General features: G+C 39.5%; 1 protein-coding gene across 1 annotated transcript in view; it reads right to left on the reverse strand.

Moving 5' to 3' along the window:
- Positions 1-22,086, reverse strand: part of LOC125105117 (RNA polymerase-associated protein LEO1) — a 47,137-nt gene that overhangs the window by 19,725 nt on the left and 5,326 nt on the right. The window contains exons 2-6 of the mRNA XM_047738242.1: positions 17,775-18,527; positions 15,407-15,511; positions 11,637-11,731; positions 9,970-10,115; positions 8,905-8,989 (exon numbers count right to left, since the gene is read on the reverse strand). Of these exons, the coding sequence (XP_047594198.1) occupies positions 8,905-8,989; positions 9,970-10,115; positions 11,637-11,731; positions 15,407-15,511; positions 17,775-18,527 (1,184 nt within the window). The remainder of the gene's footprint in view (positions 1-8,904; positions 8,990-9,969; positions 10,116-11,636; positions 11,732-15,406; positions 15,512-17,774; positions 18,528-22,086) is intronic.

Raw genomic sequence — 22,086 nt, forward strand, 5'->3', positions numbered from 1 at the left:
AGTGACAAAGAGAAAATCCTGAAAGCAATTCAGGACGAAAAGTCTGTAACATACAATGGTAGAAATATTAGATTGGCAGACTTATCCACAGAGACCTTGCAGGCCAGAAAGAACTGGCATGATATATTCAGAGCACTTAACGAGAAGAATATGCAGCCAAGAATTCTATATCCAGCTAGGCTATCATTGAAAATAGAAGGATAGATAAAAAGCTTCCAGGACAAACAAAAATTAAAAGAATTTGCAAACACCAAACCAGCCTTACAGGAAATATTGAAAGAGGTCCTCTAAGCAAAGAGAGACCCTAAAAGTAGTAGACCAGAAAGGAAGAGAGACACTATATAGTAACAGTCACCTTACAGGCAATACAATGGCACTAAATTCATATCTCTCAATAGCTACCCTGAATGTAAATGGGCTAAATGTCCCAATCAAAAGACAGAGGGTATCAGAATGGATAAAAAAACAAAACGCATTAATATGCTGTCTGCAAGAAACTCATTTTAGACACGAAGACACCTCCAGGTTTAAAGTGAGGGGGTGGAAAACAATTTACCATGCTAATGGACACCAAAAGAAAGCTGGGGTGGCAATCCTTATATCAGATCAATTAGATTTTAAGCCAAAGACTCTAATAAGAGATGAGGAAGAACACTATATCATGCTCAAAGGGTCTGTCCAACAAGAAGATCTAACAATTTTAAATATCTATGCCCCTAACATGGGAGCAACCAACTATATAAACCAATTAATAACAAAATAAAGAAACACATCAACAATAATACAATAACAGTAGGGGACTTTAACACCCCCCCTCACTGAAATGGATAGATCATCCAAGCAAAAGATCAACAAAGAAATAAAGGCCTTAAATGACACACTGGACCAGATGGACATCAGATATACTCAGAACATTCCATCCCAAAGCAACAGAATACACATTCTTCTCTAGTGCACATGGAACATTCTCCAGAATAGATCACACCCTGGCTCACAAATCAGGTCTCAACCGATACCAAAAGATTAGGATCATTCCCTGCATATTTTCAGACCACAATTCTCTGAAGCTAGAACTCAATCACAAGAGGAAATTTGGAAAGAACTCAAATACATGGAGGTTAAAGAGCATCCTACTCAAGAATGAATGGGTCAACCAGGAAATTAAAGAAGAACTGAAAAAATTCATGGAAACAAATGATAATGAAAACACAACAGTTCAAAATCTGTGGGACACAGCAAAGGCAGTCCTGAGAGGAAAGTATATAGCCATAAAAGCCTTTCTCAAGAAACAAGGTCTCAAGGACACAACCTAACCCTACACCTATAGGAGCTGGAGAAATAACAGCAAAGAAAGCCTAAAACCAGCAGAAAAGAAATAATAAAGATCAGAGCAGAAATCAATGAAATAGAAACCAAAAGAACAGCAGAACAAGTCAACAAAACTAGGAGCTAGTTCTTTGAAAGAATTCATAAGATTGGAAAACCCCTGGCCAGACTTATCAAAAAGAAAAGAGAAAGGACCCAAAGAAATAAAATCATAAATGAGAGAGGAGAGATCACAACCAACACCAAAGAAATATGAACAATTATAAGAACATACTATGAGCAACTATACACCAGCAAATTTGACAATCTGGAAGAAATGGATGCATTCCTAGAGACATATATACTACCAAAATTGAACTAGAAGAAATAGGAAACCTGAACAGACCCATAACCAGTAAGAAGATTGAAGCAGTCATCAAAAATCTCCCAACAAACAAGAGCCCAGGGCCAGACGGCTTCCCAGGGGAAGTCTACCAAACATTTAAAGAAGAATTAATACCTATTCTCCTGAAACTGTTCCAAAAACTAGAAATGGAAGAAAAACTTCCAAACTCACTTTATGAGGCCAGCATTATCTTGATCTCAAAACCAAACAAAGACCCCATCAAAAAGAAGAATTACATACCAATATCCTTGATGGACACAGATGCGAAAATTCTCACCAAAATACTAGCCAATAGGATCCAACAGTACATTAAAAGGAGTATTCACCATGACCAAGTGGGATTTATTCCTGGGCTGCAAGGTTGGTTCAACATCCGCAAATCAATCAATGTGATATAATACATTAACAAAAGAAAGAACATGAACCATATGATACTCTAAGTAGATGCTGAAAAAGCATTTGACAAAATATGGCATCCTTTCTTGATCAAAACTCTTCGAAGTGTAGGGAGAGAAGGTACAAACCTCAATATCATCAAAGCCATCTATGAAAAACCCACAGTGAATATCATTCTCAATGGGGAAAAACTGAGAGCTTTTCCCCTAAGGTCAGGAACACAGCAGGGATGTCCACTATCACCACTGCTATTCAACACAGTACTAGAAGTCCTAGCCCCACCAATCAGACAACAAAAAGAAATTAAAGGCATCCAAACTGACAAAGAAGTCAAACTCTCACTCTTTGCAGATGATATGATACTCTATGTGGAAAACCCAAAAGAGTCCACTCCAAAACTGCTAGAACTTGTACAGGAATTCAATGAAGTACCAGGATATAAAATCAATGTACAGAAATCAGTTGCATTTCTATACACTAATAACAAGACAGAAGAAAGAGAAATTAAGGAGTCGATCCCATTTACAATTGCACCCAAAACCATAAGATACCTAGGAATAAACCTAACCAAAGAAGCAAAGAATCTGTACTCAGAAAACTATTAAGTACTCAAGAAAGAAATTAAGGAAGACACAAAGAAATGGAAAAACATTCCATGCTCATGGATTGGAAGAACAAATATTGTGAAAATGTCTATGCTACCTAATGCAATCTATACATTTAATGCAATCCCTATCAAAACACCATCAATTTCTTTCAAAGAAATGGAACAAATAATCCTAAACTTTATATGGAACCAGAAAAGACCCCGAATAGCCAGAAGAATGTTGAAAAAGAAAGCCAACATTGGTGGCACCACAATTCCAGACTTCAAGCTCTATTACAGAGCTCAAATCATCAAGACAGTATGGTACTGGCACAAAAACAGACACATAGATCAATGGAACAGAATAGAGAGCCCAGAAATAGACCCTGAACTCTATGGCCAAATAATCTTCGACAAAGCAGGAAAGAATGTCCAATGGAAAAAAGAGAGTCTCTTCAACAAATGGTATTGGGAAAATTGGACAGCCACATGCAGAAAAATGAAACTGGACCATTTCCTGACACCACACACAAATTAGACTCAAAATGGATGAAAGACCTCAATGTGAGATAAGAATCCATCAAAATCCTTGAGGAGAACATAGGCAGCAACCTCTTCGACCTCAGCTGCAGCAACATCTTCCTAGAAACATCACCAAAGGCAAGGGAAGCAAGGGCAAAAATGAACTATTGGGACTTCATCAAGATCAAGATCATCCTTTGCACAGCAAAGGAAACAGTTAACAAAACCAAAAGACAACTGACAACAGAATGGGAGAAGACATTCACAAATGACATATCAGATAAAGGGCTAGTATCCAAAATATATAAAGAACTTACCAAATTCAACACCCAAAGAACAAAATAATCCAAACAAGAAATGGGCAGGACGGGGCACCTGGGTGGCTCACTTGTTAAGCATCTGCCTTCAGCTCAGGTCATGATCCCAGGGTCCTGGGATCGAGCCCCGCATCGGGCTCTCTGCTCAGTGGGAAGCCTGCTTCTTCCTCTCCCACTCCCCCTGCTTGTGTTCCCTCTCTCGCTCACTGTATCTCTCTCTGTCAAATAATAAATAAAAAAGAAATGGGCAGGGAACATGAACAGACATTTCTGCAAAGAAGACATCCAGATGGACAACAGACACATGAAAAAAATGCTCAACATCACTCAGCATCAGGGAAATACAAATCAAAACCACAAGGAGATACCACCTCACACCAGTCAGAATGGCTAAAATTAGTAAGTTGGGAAATGACAGATGTTGGAAAGGATGCGGAGAAAGGGGAACCCTCCTACACTGTTGGTGGGAATGCAAGCTGGTGCAGCCACCCTGGAAAACAGCATGGAGAGTCCTCAAAAAGTTGAAAATAGAGCTACCCTATGACCCAGTAATTGCACTACTGGGTATTTACCCTAAAGATACAAATGTAGTGATCCAAAGGGGCACAGGCACCGGAATGTTTATAGCAGCAATGTCCACACAGCCAAACTATGGAAAGAACCTAGATGTCCATCAACAGATGAACAGATAAAGAAGATGTTGTGTGTGTGTGTTTATGGACACACACACACACACACACACACAACATCTTTATCCATTCATATACAATGGAATACTATGCAGCCATCAAAAAAATGAAATCTTGGGGAGCCTGGGTGGCTCAGTGGGTTAAGCTGCTGCCTTTGGCTCAGGTCATGATCTCAGGGTCCTGGGATCGAGTCCCGCATCGGGCTCTCTGCTCAGCAGGGAGCCTGCTTCCCTCTCTCTCTCTCTCTCTGCCTGCCTTTCTGTCTACTTGTGATCTCTCTCTGTCAAATAAATAAATAAAATCTTTAAAAAAAAAAAAAAGAAAAGAAATCTTGCCATTTGCGACGACATGGATGGAACTAGAGGGTATTATGCTGAGCGAGATAAGTCAATCAGAGAAAGACAATTATCATATGATCTCTCTGATATGAGGAATGTGAGAGGCAGAGTTGGGGGGTGGGAGGTAGGAAAGGAAAAAATGAAACAAGATGGGATCAGGAGGGAAACAAACTATAAGAAACTCTTAATCTCACAAAACAGACTGAGGGTTGCTGGGGGGAGAGGGGCATGGAGAGGATGGTTGAGTTATGGACATTGGGGAGGATATGTGCTATGGTGAGTGCTGTGAAGTGTGTAACCCTGATGATTCGCAGACCTGTACCCCTGGGGCAAATACTACATTATATGTTAATAAAAATAATTTTAAAAAGAAGATACAGTATAATACACACACACACACACACACACACACACACACACACACTGGAGTATTATTCAGTAATCAAAAAGAATGCAATCTTGTCATTTGCAATGACATGGATGGAGCTATAACGCTAAGTGAAGTCAGTCAGATAAACACAAATACCATATTATCTTACTCATACGTAGAATTTAAGATAGAAAACAGATGGCATATGGGAAGGGAGTAAAGAAAAAAAAGAAAGAGGGAAACAAGCCATAAGTGACTCTTAACTACAGGGAACTGAGGGTTGATGGAAGGAGGTAGGTAAGAGATGGGTTAGATGGGTGATAGGTATTAGAGAAATGGCACTTGTAATGAGCACTGGGTGTTGTATGTAAGGGATGAATCACTGAAGTCTAGTCCAGAAACCAATACTGCAATAGGATCTTACTAGTTCCCTTCCAGTTTTTTCCTTTCCTCTTTATTGCTCACTAAATAAACAACTCTGGGGGCACCTGGCTGGCTCAGTTAGAAGAGCATTTGACTCCAGGTCTCAAGGTTGTGAATTCCAGCCCCACACTGGGTGTAGAGATTACCAAAGAAAATAAATTAAGAAAAAAGAAAAAGAAAAAGAAGTAACCATGAAGCCAGCTGATAAAAGAAATCAATATTCATTAATTAACTATGATACCATATCTGAGATTATTTCAAAAGTCTGGGTAAGGTATGGTAGGGAATATAAAGAACACAAGATTGTCCAACCTGATAACCACTGAAGAGTGTGATGGGTACATGAGAGTTCATTATATGGTTCTCATTATATTCGTAATGTGTTAAAATTTCCCCTAATAGGGCGCCTGGGTGGCTCAGTGGGTTAAGCCACTGCCTTCGGCTCAGGTCATGATCTCAGGGTCCTGGGATCGAGGCCCACATCGGGCTCTCTGCTCATCAGGGAGCCTGCTTCCCTCTCTCTCTCTCTGCCTGCCTCTCCGTCTACTTGTGATCTCTCTCTGTCAAATAAATAAATAAAATCTTTAAAAAAAAAAAAAAAATTTCCCCTAATAAAAGGATAAAAACAATCTATACTATTCCTACCCTCCCTTTCACACCAAAAAATATACACATAGAGGCCATTAGTAACTGAGAAGCCAGTTTGAAAAATGCTATTATATAAAGTGATTCAAATTATAATGATGCTATGACAGGATACACTGCTAGGTCTTAACCCTATTGGGATGAAAGACACAGTAAAGTAGCTTTAAAGGTGGAAGACGTCATAGAAATATATAAACAATACCTGGTTCCTTATTGTTTACTTATTTAAGTTTATTTGTTTGTTTATTAGAACTCTCTACACCCAGTGTGGGGCTCAAACCCACGAACTTGAGATCAAGCATCACACACAATTCCAACTGAGACAGCCAGGCACCCTGGTTCCTTATTCTTCAAAGAATTAATTACACCACCAACTGACTATCTAAGAACAGCTACCGTAGGGGCACCTGTGTGGCAGTTAGTTCGGCATCTGACTCTTGGTTTCTGCTCAGGATATGATCTCCTGGTTGTGAGATTGAGCCCCACACCAGGCTCTGCACTCGGTACCGACTCCGCCTCAGATTCATTTATCCCTCCCACCCCTGACCGCTCCAAGCTTGTGTTCTCTCAAAAATGAATAAATAAAATCTTTAAAAAAAAAAAAAAAAAGGAATGATCATCCTAGTCTTGGGAACATCGCTCAAAAAACAAAGGGTCCAAGGTTATTTTCCATCACATACCAAAGCTTCTGTTACACATCGACCTTTTGTACTCTAAGCACCAAGGTTTTATTTTTTTAAGATTTATTTATTTATTTAAGGGGGATAGCAAGCACATGAGCAGGGGGAGCGGCAGAAGGAGAAGGAGACAAGCAGACTCCCTGCTGAATAGGGAACCCAATGCAGAGCTCAATCTCAGGAACCTGAGATCATGACCTGAGCTGAAATCAAGAGTAGGATGTTTAGGGGCGCCTGGGTGGCTCAGTGGGTTAAGCCTCTGCCTTCAGCTCAGGTCATGATCTCAGGATCCTGGGACTGAGCCCCACACCGCACCGGGCTCTCTGCTCGGCAGGGAACCTGCTTCCTCCTCTCTCTCTGCCTGCCTCTCTGCCTACTTGAGATTTCTCTCTGTCAAATAAATAAATGAAATCATAAAAAAAAAAAGTAGGTGTTTAGCTGACTGAGCCACCCAGGTGCCCCTAAGCACCAAGGCTTTGGTGACAGAAACGAGAAATGAGAAACTCATTCCTCATCTTTGATGCCTATACTAGTCTGATATTATATGGCCTAAAATAGATATATTGATATTGGTGCACCCTAGCAGAAGGTAAGGCAAAAATGCAGAAAATCAATAAAGAGTAAATAAATACAGAACTACATTAGTTTATATAAATGATAAGAAATAATAAAAAGCAGTAGAATACTATCAGAGGCACTAAAACAGGCATGAAAAATTCACAGTGCTAACCCTCTATCAATAGATACACATGCCTGAAGGAAAAATATTAACAGATGAGCAAATGTGGGAAGAAAAGAGGCAAGGTAAAGGACAGCAAAAAAAAATAAGCAATAGTCTAATAACTATGCCTATTATTTCTGTGTCCTGGAACAATTTATTGGGGTCTATTTCCATTTTCTCATTTGATTTATATTTCCATTAAGAGGAAGGAGTAGTGAAATTTCATTGAAAACTTTTGAAGCACACATATTTTGTATAGAAACCATCTTGTATAAGGTTCTTTAGATACCTGTAGATCTATCACACTTGAAAAGATGGAATTATTCTAAAAATTCGGCCCCTGAATTCTAAGAATGCCAGACTGCCACTTATTAACATTCAAATACCATTCATAATATCCACTGAAAACTGAAATAATTACAGGAAATTTTTTGGATTTAAGAATTCAAAAAGCGGGGCGCCTGGGTGGCTCAGTGGGTTAAGCCGCTGCCTTCGGCTCAGGTCATGATCCTAGGTCCTGGGTTCAAGCCCCACATCGGGCTTTCTGCTCAGCGGGGAGCCTGCTTCCTCCTCTCTCTCTGCCTGCCTCTCTGCCTGCTTGTGATTTCTCTCTGTCAAATAAATAAATAAAATCTTTAAAAAAAAAAAAAAAAAAGAATTCAAAAAGCATAGCTGCAAATATCATACCATGAGTTCAACTGCTTCTCATTCTCTGGTACAACTCAGTTTTAAAGTATCTGCTTAACCTTCATCCTCCTTGATTAAAGGAAGATTAGAGGCCCTTTGTGGACAGCCAGCCAGTATAAGGTATCAAAGAGAAACATTAATAGGAACGTAGTATAATAAAAAAAATCTCTAACAGCCAACAAGAGCAACTGGAAGGCACTAGTAATAGATTCTCCTTTTGTATATGATTTTTTTAATCTATAGATCAAAGAACCTGAAGGATTTCCTCTTGCAGGAAGTCGCTAGAACATAACCCACAGTACAGATGGAGGCAGTCATTATAAACACCAAACCACAATGCTACTTACTCTGAAGGAAGAAGCTAATAATTTTTTTTAAAGCATCAGAACAGTGTAACAGTGAAAAAGATGATGGAAAAGTGCTATATATTTTACAGAGACCTATACAGAGAAAAAGCTATATATTTTCTTCCTAAAAACATTCTGAAAACACAATTCATTTGTTTATAAAACAAAAAACATTAAAAATCGTTTTTAAAAGTTCAAGTCTCAAGTGACTATCCCCAAGTTTTACTTTATAAAAGAAAAAACTAGGGGCGCCTGGGTGGCTCAGTGGGTTAAGCCGCTGCCTTCGGCTCAGGTCATGATCTCAGGGTCCTGGGATCGAGTCCCACATAGGGCTCTCTGCTCAGCAGGAAGCCTGCTTCCCTCTCTCTCTCTGCCTGCCTCTCTGCCTACTTGTGATCTCTCTCTGTCAAATAAATAAATAAAATCTTTTAAAAAAAAAAAGAAAAAACTAAATGAGTACAGCCTGGAAGAGTACCTTTAATTTTAACCTGGTTCGACCTTCTTCATCCAGCATTTCCTCATCTTCAAATTCATCTTCATAATATTGAGGGTCAAAAGGTCTACAAAATGTTTTTAAAATAAACTTACTAATCATATTTTTAAGGAATATTACAGCTATGTAACAGCTCTATTAACAGACACCATTACACTAAAAATCATAATGTAATTAAAAGTCATAATCGTACAAGATGGAATCGGGAGGGAGACAAGCCATAAGAGGCTCTTAACCTCACAAAACAGAGTTGCTGGGGGGTAGAGGGACAGGGAGAGGGTGGTTGGGTTATGGACACTGGGGAGGGTATGTGCTATGGTGAGTGCTATGAAATATGTAAGCCTGATGAGTCACAGACCTGTAGCCCTGGGGCAAATAATACATTATATGTTAATAAAAATAATTTTTAATTATTTTAATTAATTAATCATCAAATATTTTCATGTTCAACTTTAAGGAAGTATTCAGATCACTACACCTTCTTGAAAATTGGTGTTAACACACTGCTTAAAAGCCAAGGCTAAATATTTGAAATATTCTTCACTCTTATGTAAGTCTTCCAAAGAACAGGCTACCCATGCTCTAGCTTTCCAATCATTTTGCTTGGAGGAAAAAAGAAATTTAAATCTCACAACAGCTTGCATGTGACTTAGTGAATAACATCCATCAACACTAACTGCCCCAAACCATTAGGTTTTCTAGATCCAAGATGGCAGCTACAGTGAGCAGCTGCAGTTTCTCTAGCAAAGTCTGCCACTCTGGATTTCAGCTTTTTCAGGGCTGCACTGGTCAAAAAAAACCAAAGGTTTGTGATGTCTGCTAATTCATAAGGAAGTATCAAACTGCCAAGAACAATTACAAGCATTAAAAGTCTCCTTTACCAGCAGTCCATACATTTTCCATCACTGGATACACTTGATTTTTTTCCAGGGACACATGATGAGTTTTCCATTTTGTGATTAGCCACCTCGTGTAAAATCAGAAAAGTAGCAACAATCCACATATTTCTATCCAACATCTAGAAACACTTTTAACTGACCCTCTTACCTGGGCTCTACACTGAGAAAGTTGGGCAGCTTAACAAAATATAAGTCGTTTCCTAAATCAGTGTTTACTTTGGGTATTTCTACTTCTATTCTGGTCTCGGGAATTGGCTCCTCCTCCTGTTGATCCTGGGGCAATCCATTTTCATCCTAGTAAAAGAATCAATTTTAGAGCTCGAAAGAACCTTAGAAATGGTCTAGTCTAGCTCAACCTTTAATAACTTAGGTAGACAGGAAACATATTGAGGCTTTGGAACTAAAGCAGCTGTTGGAGGCCACGGCATGGTTGGGAGTCGAGGATCAAACCAGTCCCTGACTTGTGTCTCCTTCAAAGTCCGGACACCCTGACAAGGTTAAGGACGGGAAAGGTGAGTAACACTGAGAAAAGGGTCTGTGCTATGTGTCGTGCGCTGGCCTACGTGACTTCCCACACACTCCCCCTACAGAAGGGAACAATGTGGTCAGGGTCATGAATTCTTAGTTGGTCCTTGTTGTTCTGTACCTCCCATAACCCACTCCCTGGTTGATTGTCTTGCTAATGGCTTTAGCCAAGACTACCTGGCATCACCAGGTTTGCTTGTAGTTAATGTAAACTTGTTATAGAAACTGCGGTCATCTGACTAGGTACTGATATATTACTCCTTCTATTGTGATCTGCCTTATAAATGCTTGTAAGATATGGAATAAAATCGGCACTGTTGGACATCCTCCTCAGTGCTACTCCTGCCCCCATCTCTTTGCCTCTTAATTTCTTTTCACCATCCTCTTTAACCTCACGTTTTCCTGATCGATTTGTCGCGCTGGCCGCGGCAAGCAGCCCTCAATCTCTACCCTACCCACACAAGCCCCCACTAAAAACCACAAGGGAAACAAGATCGCTTTGGAAAGCATCAATATAAGATCTTTTTTGTGATAAATCTGTGTTCCACATATTCACCAAAGTCACTCTATCAATTAAAATCAGAGAAGATTTTCAACACAGCACACTTCCTGGCAAGAACAAGAAAAACACTTAAATCAATGATTCTCAAATCACAAATCCTTGCAGTCTTGTCTCTTAAAGTGTGGCACCAACCTCACACTGGGCTGTTATTTTTCTTTTCTTTCTTTCTTTTTATATCCAGTTTCTCCCAGTGATAACATTTTGTAGACTATATAGTACAATATCACCACCAGGAGACTGACTCTGATACAATCAGATACAAAACATTCCCATCACCACTAAGATTCATATCACCTTTTTCTAGAGCTACGTCCACTTTGTTCTTGCGCTCATTCCTTCTTAAGGTAACCATTTATCTCTTCTCCATTGCTGTAATTCTGCCATTTCAAGAATACTGTGTCAGTGGAATCACACAGCATGTAACCTTTTCAGGTTGGCTTTTTGTCACTCTGCATACCCTGGAATTTCATCCAAGCTCTCGCGTATACAAATACTTCAATCCTTTCCACTGCTGAACAGTACTCCACATTATAGAAGTACCAGGGCAGTTCTCCTATTTCTCCTCATAAACAACAGTTCCTTACCTAAGAAAGTCATCTGTTCCTTGTATTTTCATACTGCAAATCAGTGAGCAACTTCCTCTCCTTGGCATAAGAGCGACCTGAAATCTCTGAAACGTTTACTTAGGCTTTAGTAAGGGCCCAGTTCACACTGGTAATTTTACTTACAACAGGCTGCCCTGGAGTAGGTGGTTTATCTTCTCCATCACTCCCTGATGATATATCATCTGCACCTCCAAACAGATCCATGGCTCCACTGCTATCTTTAATATTGAGGAAAAAGTTACAGTATTAGTATCTATAACCAAGGTTCTTCAAAGCTGTAACTTCCACACATTCCCAAGGTTTCTGGACCAGGCACCAGGAAAGCACTTCAGCACAACTCTGAACCTGGCTCTCAAAGATAGGACCAGAGTGCCTGTGGAAAGGGAAGGGGGTCCATTCAGTGAAAGGCAAAACTGCACAGGAGATGTCTTTTCCCCTTCATTTAGTGCAACCTTGTTCTTTATTTTCCTTTATTCCCCAGGAGCCCAAATGTCTCCCTACAGTCTACATACTCACATTTGGGGCACTCAATACACGCCTATTCTCTATATACTCCCTAAGTTTTAAAACTGCAGACCCCGGTCTACCATCTGAGGCAGAACTTCACCTAGGTTTGACAAAGCAACAATAATCTGTAATAAACCAATATACCAAGATAGGTAGAAGAGGCGGTAAAAATAAAGACAGGAGGGTGGTCAGAAAGTAGACTGCTTGCAACTGGGATTATATTAAAGTTACAATTATTAGCAATGACACAGTCTAGGATAAAACAGGAGAGTGAGCTATTAAGACAAGGGGGCGGATAGAACACTAAAAGGCAAGAGGCAACCTATTAGACCTATTAGAATGGCCCAAATCCAGAATACTGACAACACCAAATGCTAACAAAAATGTGGAGCAACAGGAACTCTCAGTCACTGCTCAAAGGATGTTATGGTCACTTGAGAAGACAGCGTGGCAGTTTCTTACAAAACTAAACAAACCCTTCCCATATGCTCCAACAATCATGATCTTTGGTATTTACCCAAAAGAGCTGCAAACTTAGTCCACACTAAAACCTACACACAGATGTTTATAGCAGCTTTATCCATATTTGCCAAAACTTGGAAGCAACCAAGATGTCCTATAGGAGATGAATGGATATACTGGTACATCCAGACAATGGAGTATTATTCAGTGCTCTGAAGAAGTAAGTGGTCAAGCCAGGAAAATACATGGAGGATATATATATTACTAAGTAAAAGAAGCCTATCTGAAAAGGCTACATTCTGTATGATTCCAACTATATGACATTCTGGAAAAGGCAAACTATAGAAACAGCAAAAAAAAATCAGTAGTTGTCAGAAGTTAGGGGAAGGGATAGATGAACAGGGAGAACACAGAGGGTTTATAGGGCAGTGAAACTACTCCGTATGATACCAGATGTGATACCATAATGATGGATACATGTGATTACACATATATTCAAACACACAGAATGTACAACACCAGAGTGAATCAGAGGGAACAGTAGTATAAACGATGGGCTTTGGAGGATAATGATGTATCAATGCAGGTTCACTATTTTTTTTTAAGATTTATTTATTTGACAGAGCATGCCACAAGTGGGGTAAAGGGCAAAGGTAAAAGAGGCTCTCCACCAAGCGGGGAGCCAGATGCGGGGCTGGATCTCGGGACTCAAAGATCATGACCTGAGCCAAAGGTAGACGCTTAACCAACTGAGCCACCTAGGCACCCCTGGGTTCGCTAATTGTAACAAAGGTAATACTCTGGTGGAGAATGCTGTTAATGAGGGAGACTACGCATGTATAGAGGTGGGAGGTATATGGGAATCTCTTTATCTTCCCCCAATTTCACAGTGAACCTTAAACTGCTCTAAAAACAAAAAAGCCAAAACAATTTAAAAAAATAAGTAAGGCGGCAAGGAAGGCCAGGGTACTCAAAGTTCATCTATATGGAAAAATCAAAATGAAAACCTCACCAACAGACACTCTCATGTCCCCCCCCCCGGTTGTTTTGTTAAAGATTTTTATTTACTTATTTGTGTGTGAGAAAGACAGGAGCACATGTGCACAAGCAGGAGGAGAGGCAGATAGAGGGAGAAGCAGTCTCCCCGCTGAGCAGGGAGCCAGATGCGGGGCTCAATTCCAGGACCCTGGAATCATGACCTGAGCCAAAGGCAGATGCTTAACTGACTGAGCCACCCAGATGTCCCTTTTCTTTTTCTTTTCTTTTTTTTTTTTTTAAGACTTATTTGAGAGCGGGCGTGCATGTGCATGGCAGGACAGGGGGAAACAGGGAGAATCTCAAGAGACTTCCCACTGAGTGTGGAGTGCCAGCAAGGGCTCAATCTCAGGACCCCAAGATCATGACCTTAGTCAAAATCAAGAGTCGGATGCTTAACCAGCTGAGCACTCAGGTGCCCCTCATGTCCCTTCTTGATTCATTTTTTTCTCAGTTCTTATCACCATCTGACATACTATATATTTAATTTACTTGTGTTCTCAGTCTCCCTAATCTACCGTAACCCCACCAGAATGTGATTCTTCAAGGGAAAAGGTCTTTGTTTTGATCATTGCTACATTCCCAGTGCCCAGAAGATTACCACTACACAGCAGAGTCTCAATAAATAACTGAATAAAATGAAAGAATGAATGTATCTAATTCTCATGACAACCCTCTATCATTTCCCTTTTATACATCAGAAAATTGACTCTCTGAGAAATAAAATCTTAAAAAAAAAAAAAAAAGAAAAGAAAGAAAAAGAAAGGAAGAAAGAAAAGAAAAAGAAAGGATGCCTAGGTGGCTTAGTCAGTTAAGCTCCTGCCTTGGGCTCAGGTCATGATCCCAGAGTTATGGGATAAGTCCCGCATCAGGCTCCTGTGTGGGAGCCTGCTTCTCCCTCTGACTGATGCTCTGCCTGCTTGTGTTCTCTCTCTGACAAGTAAAATCTTAAAAAAAAAAAAAAAATTGAAGCATAGTAATTAACTTGACCAAATTCATACAGCTAGGAAGTGGAGCCACAAAAATTCTAACTTAGATCATCTGATTCCAAAGTGCAGGCACATAATTACTAGTTGTCTTTAAGTAAATCCCAGAGCCTGCTATTCTGCCAGCTCTCTCCTTTTATTTCTAGTTGACCCTTTAATTACTTGCTTTAATTGTCATGTTACTTATAATAATTCATATAAACCACTCAACATTAATATCTAATTAACATTCAGTACAATGATGGTTGTGCATAATCAAACTACCAAACTGTATTTGTAGAAACTTTTATACTAACATCTTTATTGTAGAGCAATGTGCCATTTGAAACAGTCATATATAGAGATGAATAGGTCGATCTTTTATCCTTAAAACAAACCTACCTTACCTAACCATGCGTTTTGATGAATTCTTCATCTAACCTACAGCTTAAAGAATCAAATTCTTCATGTGTTATTAACCTGTTAAGCATTTAAGAACAAGTTGTCCTGAAACCATCAGTATTCAAACTAAAGAATGGAGGTTACCACCTCAACCAGAGCCACAGCCTCCCAGCAATACATTCAACTAACTGTAAACGAAGCAGGGGAAAAAAAAAAAAAGAGGGGCTCCTGGCTGGCTCTGTTCATAGAGCAGGAAACTCTTTATCTTAGGGTCATGAGTTCAAGCCCCATGTTGGGCAAGGAGCTTATATTAAAAAAAAGAAAAAGGTGGCTCTTCTTCAACTGATTAAACATAAACAGTTTCTAATATCCATACAACTTCCCCGTGTACACTACCTATATCTACTCTTCTCTGTGGGTCATGCAGTCTGGGGTAAATGCCCAGAGTTGGCAGTGCACTACAGTTAAATGAAGAAAAACAGAAATAGATACATATGTACGTAAAAGAATTATCTGGAATACCTTTTGGTACCTCAGTGTCACTATCTGCTTCTGAATCAGAGGCAATTGCATTCTTGCGTTTCATTCGTAAAACTTCATCTTCACTATCACTGCCTCTTGCAGATTCTGTAAGAGCAGAATTAGAGGTTCTTCATAATCACAGTCATTTCTTAACTTTGAATTCTGTGTTTTAGAAGCACACTGGGGATAAACAAACTGTTGTATTGCCATGCAATGGAAAATTACTCAGTAACAAATAAGAAGGAACTACTGATACATGTAACAATTTGGATGAATCTCAAATGCATAATGCTAAGTGAAACAAGTCTAAATGAAAGAAAAAGGCTACATACTAGATGATTTCATTTTTCTGATGACATTCTCAAGAAAACAAAACTGCAGTGATAAAACAGATCAGTAGTTGTCAGGGGACAGGGATGGAAAAAGAATGTGACTACAAAAGGGACAGGATGAGGGTTTTTTTTTTTTAGGGTGATCCTTTTTTTAGAACTGATCTGTGGTGGTGGTGGTTACACAAAACTACATATGCATAACATTACTAGAACTGCACATACACATACAGACTGCAGTTAATTAAAAATATAACTCATTAAAGGAAAATTGTTTTCTATAAGCAGAAAAATCTGGCAGAATGAGAAGAGTAGTATTGAAACTTATGACCAAATTTATAGGACTCATTACAAGAGGTAAAAATATTGCAATGGAGGAGACAAATATAGTTTACTCTTGAACATGGGGGGCAGGAGCACAGAACCCCCCAAACAAAGTCAAAAATACACGTTTGGCTCCCCAAAAACTACTTATACCCTACTACTGACTGGAAGTCTCCTTGATAATGTAAACAATAGATATTTTGTATATGTATTACACACTGTATTCTTACAATAAAGTAAGCCAGAAAAAAAGAAAATATTAAGAAAATCATGAAAGAAAGTACATTTACAATAATGCACTGTTTTTAATGAAAAAATTCACATAGGGGGACGCACATTGTTCAGACCCATGTTGTTCAAGGGTCAACTGTATAACATTATCTCTGGATGGTACAACTGTTTATCTAATTGTAAACTTCAGGAAAATCACTGTCAATCCAGGTAAGAGTTAAGCAGAATGACCAGCTATAAGATTCTCTACCATAACCCTAGTCCAGTGTTACTCTGCTAGTATTGGGGAAGTAATGCATGACCCTTACTGATTCTGCTACCAGAAAAATTAACTCTACCCAGAACTAGTTATTGAATACTTACTGCAGCCCAGTAGTCTAGATAGATCTATATCCATCTCTCAAAATTTTCTGGCCTCCTCTCCTAAATAATGCCAAAATGTGGTCCTGAATGTTATCTTGTGAGGTATGTTTACAGGATTAAAGACCTCCTCCCCCATATATAAGCTAAGATAGGATCAATATGTAATTATAATCAAACACCTATGGAAATGAAGCAATCCAAGAATTCCTTGAGGAAGAAGTCTATCCTGATCAAGATGACTTTTACAATACAAATAAGATCTCTAAATCCCTTTAATATTTTATATGAAGAACATGTTAACATGAGAAAACAATGTAAATGGACATTATAAAAGGGGGTCAAGAGGCCAAAGTTTGGCTACATGTTTCCTGTAGTCTCTAAGGAATGAATATTCTGACCCAAACACATCTTTCTAGGAGGATGCATGTATTAAGCAACCATAGCACTGAGGTCAGCCAGCCATGTTTTCATTCTCCAAATGTTATACTGCCTAGGCAACCTCCTGATATTATCATTTGGTGTCCAATGTCAATTTTCTCCAAGGGCAAGGATACAACAAGAGAAATAACTGATGCTCCTGAAACAAATAATTTTGCAATTTGATCTTTATAAATTAGTTTGTTATGCATTTGATTAGTCTGAGTGAACTCCTTGGAGCCTAATTACCTCTGGATGATCAAATTTTGGATCTCGAAAAACTGAGCTGGAACATGGCATTTACACCTTAGTACAACTACCCTATGGAGATGTTTCAATGGCACTGTTTTTTTCCCCCCAGCGAAAGATACTCTCACCTGAGGCAAGCTTCTCAGCTACCCACCAGAATGGAACCAACTCTATTCATTATCTAGTTACTTAAGCACCATACATCTTTCTCCAAGGCTGTCCTCCTTAAATATTTTTCTTCCTGATCTAGTATCAGATAACAAATGAAGGGGGATAAAAATAACAAATGCATTCCAAAAAAATTTTTAGAGCAAAATGTATACTTAGGAAAGAATGAAATGGAGGGACAGAAGAGAAAAACAGGGCACTAAAGGTGGGAATGTAGACAGAATAAATGGGCCACTGCTGCATCTGGGTACTTCTACTAAACCATTCGGTTCTCCTAAATGCATTACCTGATTTACGATCCTGTTCCTCGTCATCATCTGAATGCCTGTGCTCTTCATCTGAGGCCTGTGGCCTTTCATCATCAGAATTTTGCAGTTTCTCCTCATCAGACATCTGTGGCTGTTCTTCATCATCAGAATTCTGTTTCTCATCCTCATTATCAGAAACTGCTGGCCGTTCGTCCTCAGAATTAGCTTTCTCCTCCTCGGACAGTTGTCTCTCATCATCTGAAAGCTGAGGCCTATCCTCATCATCTGTATTCTGCATTTTCTCGTCATCATCAGAATTCTGTAGTTTATCGTCATCAGATCCTTGTGCCCTCTCCTCATCATCAGAATTTTGCATCTTTTCATCATCTGACTGGTCGCTTTTATCTTCTCTGTCCCATTTTTCATCATCTGAGTGTGCTTTTTCAGAACCTTCTGCTTCTGAGTGATGGCTCCCTCCATCTGACCTCTGACCTTCATCTTCATCATCATTATGGGCTTCTGATCCACTGTGCTGATCTACATCTGAGGGCTCATTGTCTTCGTGGTCAGAACGCTCAGAAGCTTCCGACCTATTGTCTGATCTTTCAGAGTGATTATCACTCCCACTGTGATGTGAAGCTCCCTCATCCTCACTGTCATCTCCAAACAGTTCCTTATTACTTGGCTTTCCTGATTCACCCCCTTCATCTTGATCGCTTTCACTTCCAGAGGCATTACTGCCAGAAGCAACATTCTCTTGATCAGAATCCGAGTCTGATCCAGAATCAGAATCTATGAAAGCATATAAACACATGGTGCTGTCAGTGAAAAGGCAGAGTAAAGAACACCAAAAGTCAACCTCAACATGAAAGCAATGAAAATACATGTTAAAAACGGACAGAATAAATTTCCTCCCCACTCAGGAAACTGACTGAAAGTTGCAGCAACTAGAGGAATGCTTAACAAGAAAAAACAGCTGAATCTCAATAAAACTTCACGGTGTTTAAACTTACCCCGTTCCTCCATCCCAATCCCCAGCTCCCTAGCTCAATAATGCCTTAAAGACAGCCCAAATTTCTAGTACAAGAACTACTACTAGAGGAAACAGAGGCACCTCATTCACAAAGAATCATGGTTGTTAGTTTTGATCTGCCTGGTGGATCACTGAAGGACTGGCTCAAAGGGCTGACTTTAGATCACTTAGAACTTTCTCAGATGAGGCAATTACCTGGGAACGTTTGTCTAAAACATTTACAGGTGAATGTATTAGTTGCCTCTGCCTAGGACAATGGATAGCAGTTGGGATAAGTAATAAGCTTAAAAAGCTTAGGAGGAAAGGCTGGAAAAAAAATAATATGGGAAGTAAGGGCTTTTAAAAGCTCCCACATATCATTAGATATCTGGGAAGTCTACACACTCGCCCAGGACTGTGCATATGCTCAGGAAAGAACTGAGAGGGCAGTAAGATCTCATGTGTGGCTGACCTTCAGGCTCTGCACAAGCAAGAAATGAGGGTATAAACAGGTTTTAAACTGCCTGGTTGAGTCTCTGCAAAGAACGGGAGGTTTTGTTTTGTCTTGGATTTGTTTGTTGGTTGGTTTTGGTTCTAGGCATTTCAGGAAATTTCTGTCCAATCACAAGTTAATGGGACAGATTTCAGTGGCCACACAGAGCAAAGATCGTGGACCTTACTGAATTAGTTCAAAAGAATCACTACAACAAACATCAACAACAAATCCTGAGGAGGGGAGAGAATGTGGCTTCCTGAGTTGCCACATTATAATACTCAAAATAGCCAGTTACTAAGAAAAAAGTAAAAGGAAATGTAAAGAAACAAGGAAGTACAGCCCATATGTATGAAAAAAGGCTAGAAACTGTCCCTGAAGAAGCCCAGAAAATGAAAATGATGTTTTACCAAATAGAGAATATCAATAAAAAGACAGATATTAAAAAAAAAAAAAAAAAAAAAAAAAAAAAGACAGATATTTTAAAAGATCCAAACAGAAATCCTGGAGTTGAAAAATACAATAAATGAAGTGAAAATTTCACTAACAGAGCTAAACAGCAGATATAATTAGGGAGAAGAATCAGCAAACTTTAAAATAGGTCAAGTAAGATCAAATGAGGAACAGAAGAGAAAAAATTAAGAAAAATGAACAAAATCTAAAAGATTTGTGGGATACCATCAAATGTACCAACATATACATAAAGGGAGTCCCAGAAGAAGAGAAAGGGCAGAAAGATTATTTGAAGAAATAATGGCCAAGCACATCCCAAATGTGATGAAAGACATTCAAAAAAACCTCAGTTAATGCCAAAGAGGATAAAGTTAAAGAGATCCACACATGTATATACCTCATTATCAAACTGTTAAAGACAAAGACCAAAAATAAATAAATAAATAAAATTTAAAAAGAATGCTGAAAGCATCAAGAAAAGCAACTTGTCCCACACAAGGAATCCTCGATAACAATGACTTCTCATCAAAATCATGACATACTCAAAGTGCCAAAAGAAAGACTGTAAACCAAGAATTCTATTCCCAGCAAAACTATACGTCAGAATGAAAGTGATATGACTGACATAAGAAATAGATAAATTGGACTTTTTTCAAAGTGAAAACCTTCTATGCAACAAAGGACATCAAGAAAGTGAAAAAAAAATTTTTTAAATGGGGGAAATATTTGCAAACCGCATATCTGCTAAGTGTGTAGTATCCAGAATATTTAAAGAATGTTACAACTCAACAAAAGGCAACCCAATTAAAAAAAAAAAGACAAAAGAGGGTGCCCGGGTAGCTCAGTTGGTTAAGTGACTGCTTTCAGCTCCAATCATGATCCTGGAGTCCCAGGACTGAGTCCCACATCAGTTTCCCTGCTCAGCAGGAAGTCTGCTTCTCCCTCTGACCCTCCCCCCTCTTGTGCTCACTCTCTCTCTCTCCCTCACCCAAATAAATAAATAAAATTAATGTTCAAAAAAAATAGTCAAAGGACTTGAAATGACATTTCTCCAAAGCTATATATACAAATAGCCAATGAGCACTTGAAAAGTTCCTCCACAACCTTAGCTATTAGGAAATGCAAATCAAAACCACAATGAGATACCACTTAACACCAACAGGGATCGCTACATTAAAAAAATGGGGCGCCTGGGTGGCTCAGTGGGTTAAGCCACTGCCTTCGGCTCAGGTCATGATCTCAGGGTCCTGGGATCGAGCCCCGTATCGGGCTCTCTGCTCAGCAGGGAGCCTGCTTCCTCCTCTCTCTCTCTGCCTGCCTCTCTGCCTGCTTGTGATCTGTCAAATAAATAAATAAAATCTTTAAAAAAAAAAAAAAAAAAAGAAAAAGTATGCATGTGCCTGGGTGACCCAGTGGGTTAAGAGTCCAACTCTTGATCTCAGCTCAGGTCTTTATCTCAGAGTGAGGAGTTCAAGCCCTGTGTTGGGCTCCATGCTGGGCATAGAGCCTACTTAAAAAAAAAGAAAAAAAAGAAGAAAGAAAGCAAGCAAGCTAAGTGTTGGCAAAGATGTTAAAAAAAAAAAAAAAAAAGAAACCCTCGAACATTGCTGGTAGTAACGTAAAATGGTCCAGCTGCTATGGAAAATGGTTTGCTTACTTGCTCCTAAAAAAGTAAAAGAATTACCATAAGTCTCAGCAATTCCAACCCTGTGTATATATTCAGGAAAACTGCAAACAGGCACTCAAATACTTGTACACAAAGGTTCACAGCAGCACTATTCAAACAATCAAAAGATAGAATCTGTAAATGTACTAAATATCACGGAATTGCTCACTTTAAAACAGTTACTTTTGGGGCGCCTGGGTGGCTCAGTGGATTAAGCAGCTACCTTCAGCTCAGGTCATGATCTCAGTGTCCTGGGATTGAGCCCCGAATCGGGCTCTCTGCTCAGCAGGGAGCCTGCTTCACCTTCTCTCTCTGCCTGACTCTCTGCCTACTTGTGATCTTTCTCTCTGTCAAATAAAGCTGCCTTCGGCTCGGGTCATGATCCCAGTGTCCTGGGATCGAGTCCCATGTAGGGCTCCTTGCTCGTCGGGAAGCCTACTTCTCCCTCTGCCTCTGCCTGCCATTCTGTCTGCCTGTGCTCGCTCTCTCTCCCTCTCTCTGACAAATAAATAAATTCTTTAAAAAAAAAAAAAAAAACAGTTACTTTTGGGGCGCCTGGGTGGCTCAGTGGGTTAAAGCCTCTGCCTTCGGCTCAGGTCATGATCCCAGGGTGCTGGCATGGAGCCCCACATCGGGCTCTCTGCTCAGCAGGGAGCCTGCTTCCTCCTCTCTCTGACTGCCCCTCTGCCTACTTGTAATCTCTGTCAAATAAATAAATAAAATCTTT

Source organism: Lutra lutra, chromosome 7, assembly GCF_902655055.1.
Source record: "Lutra lutra chromosome 7, mLutLut1.2, whole genome shotgun sequence".
NCBI lineage: Eukaryota > Metazoa > Chordata > Mammalia > Carnivora > Mustelidae > Lutra > Lutra lutra.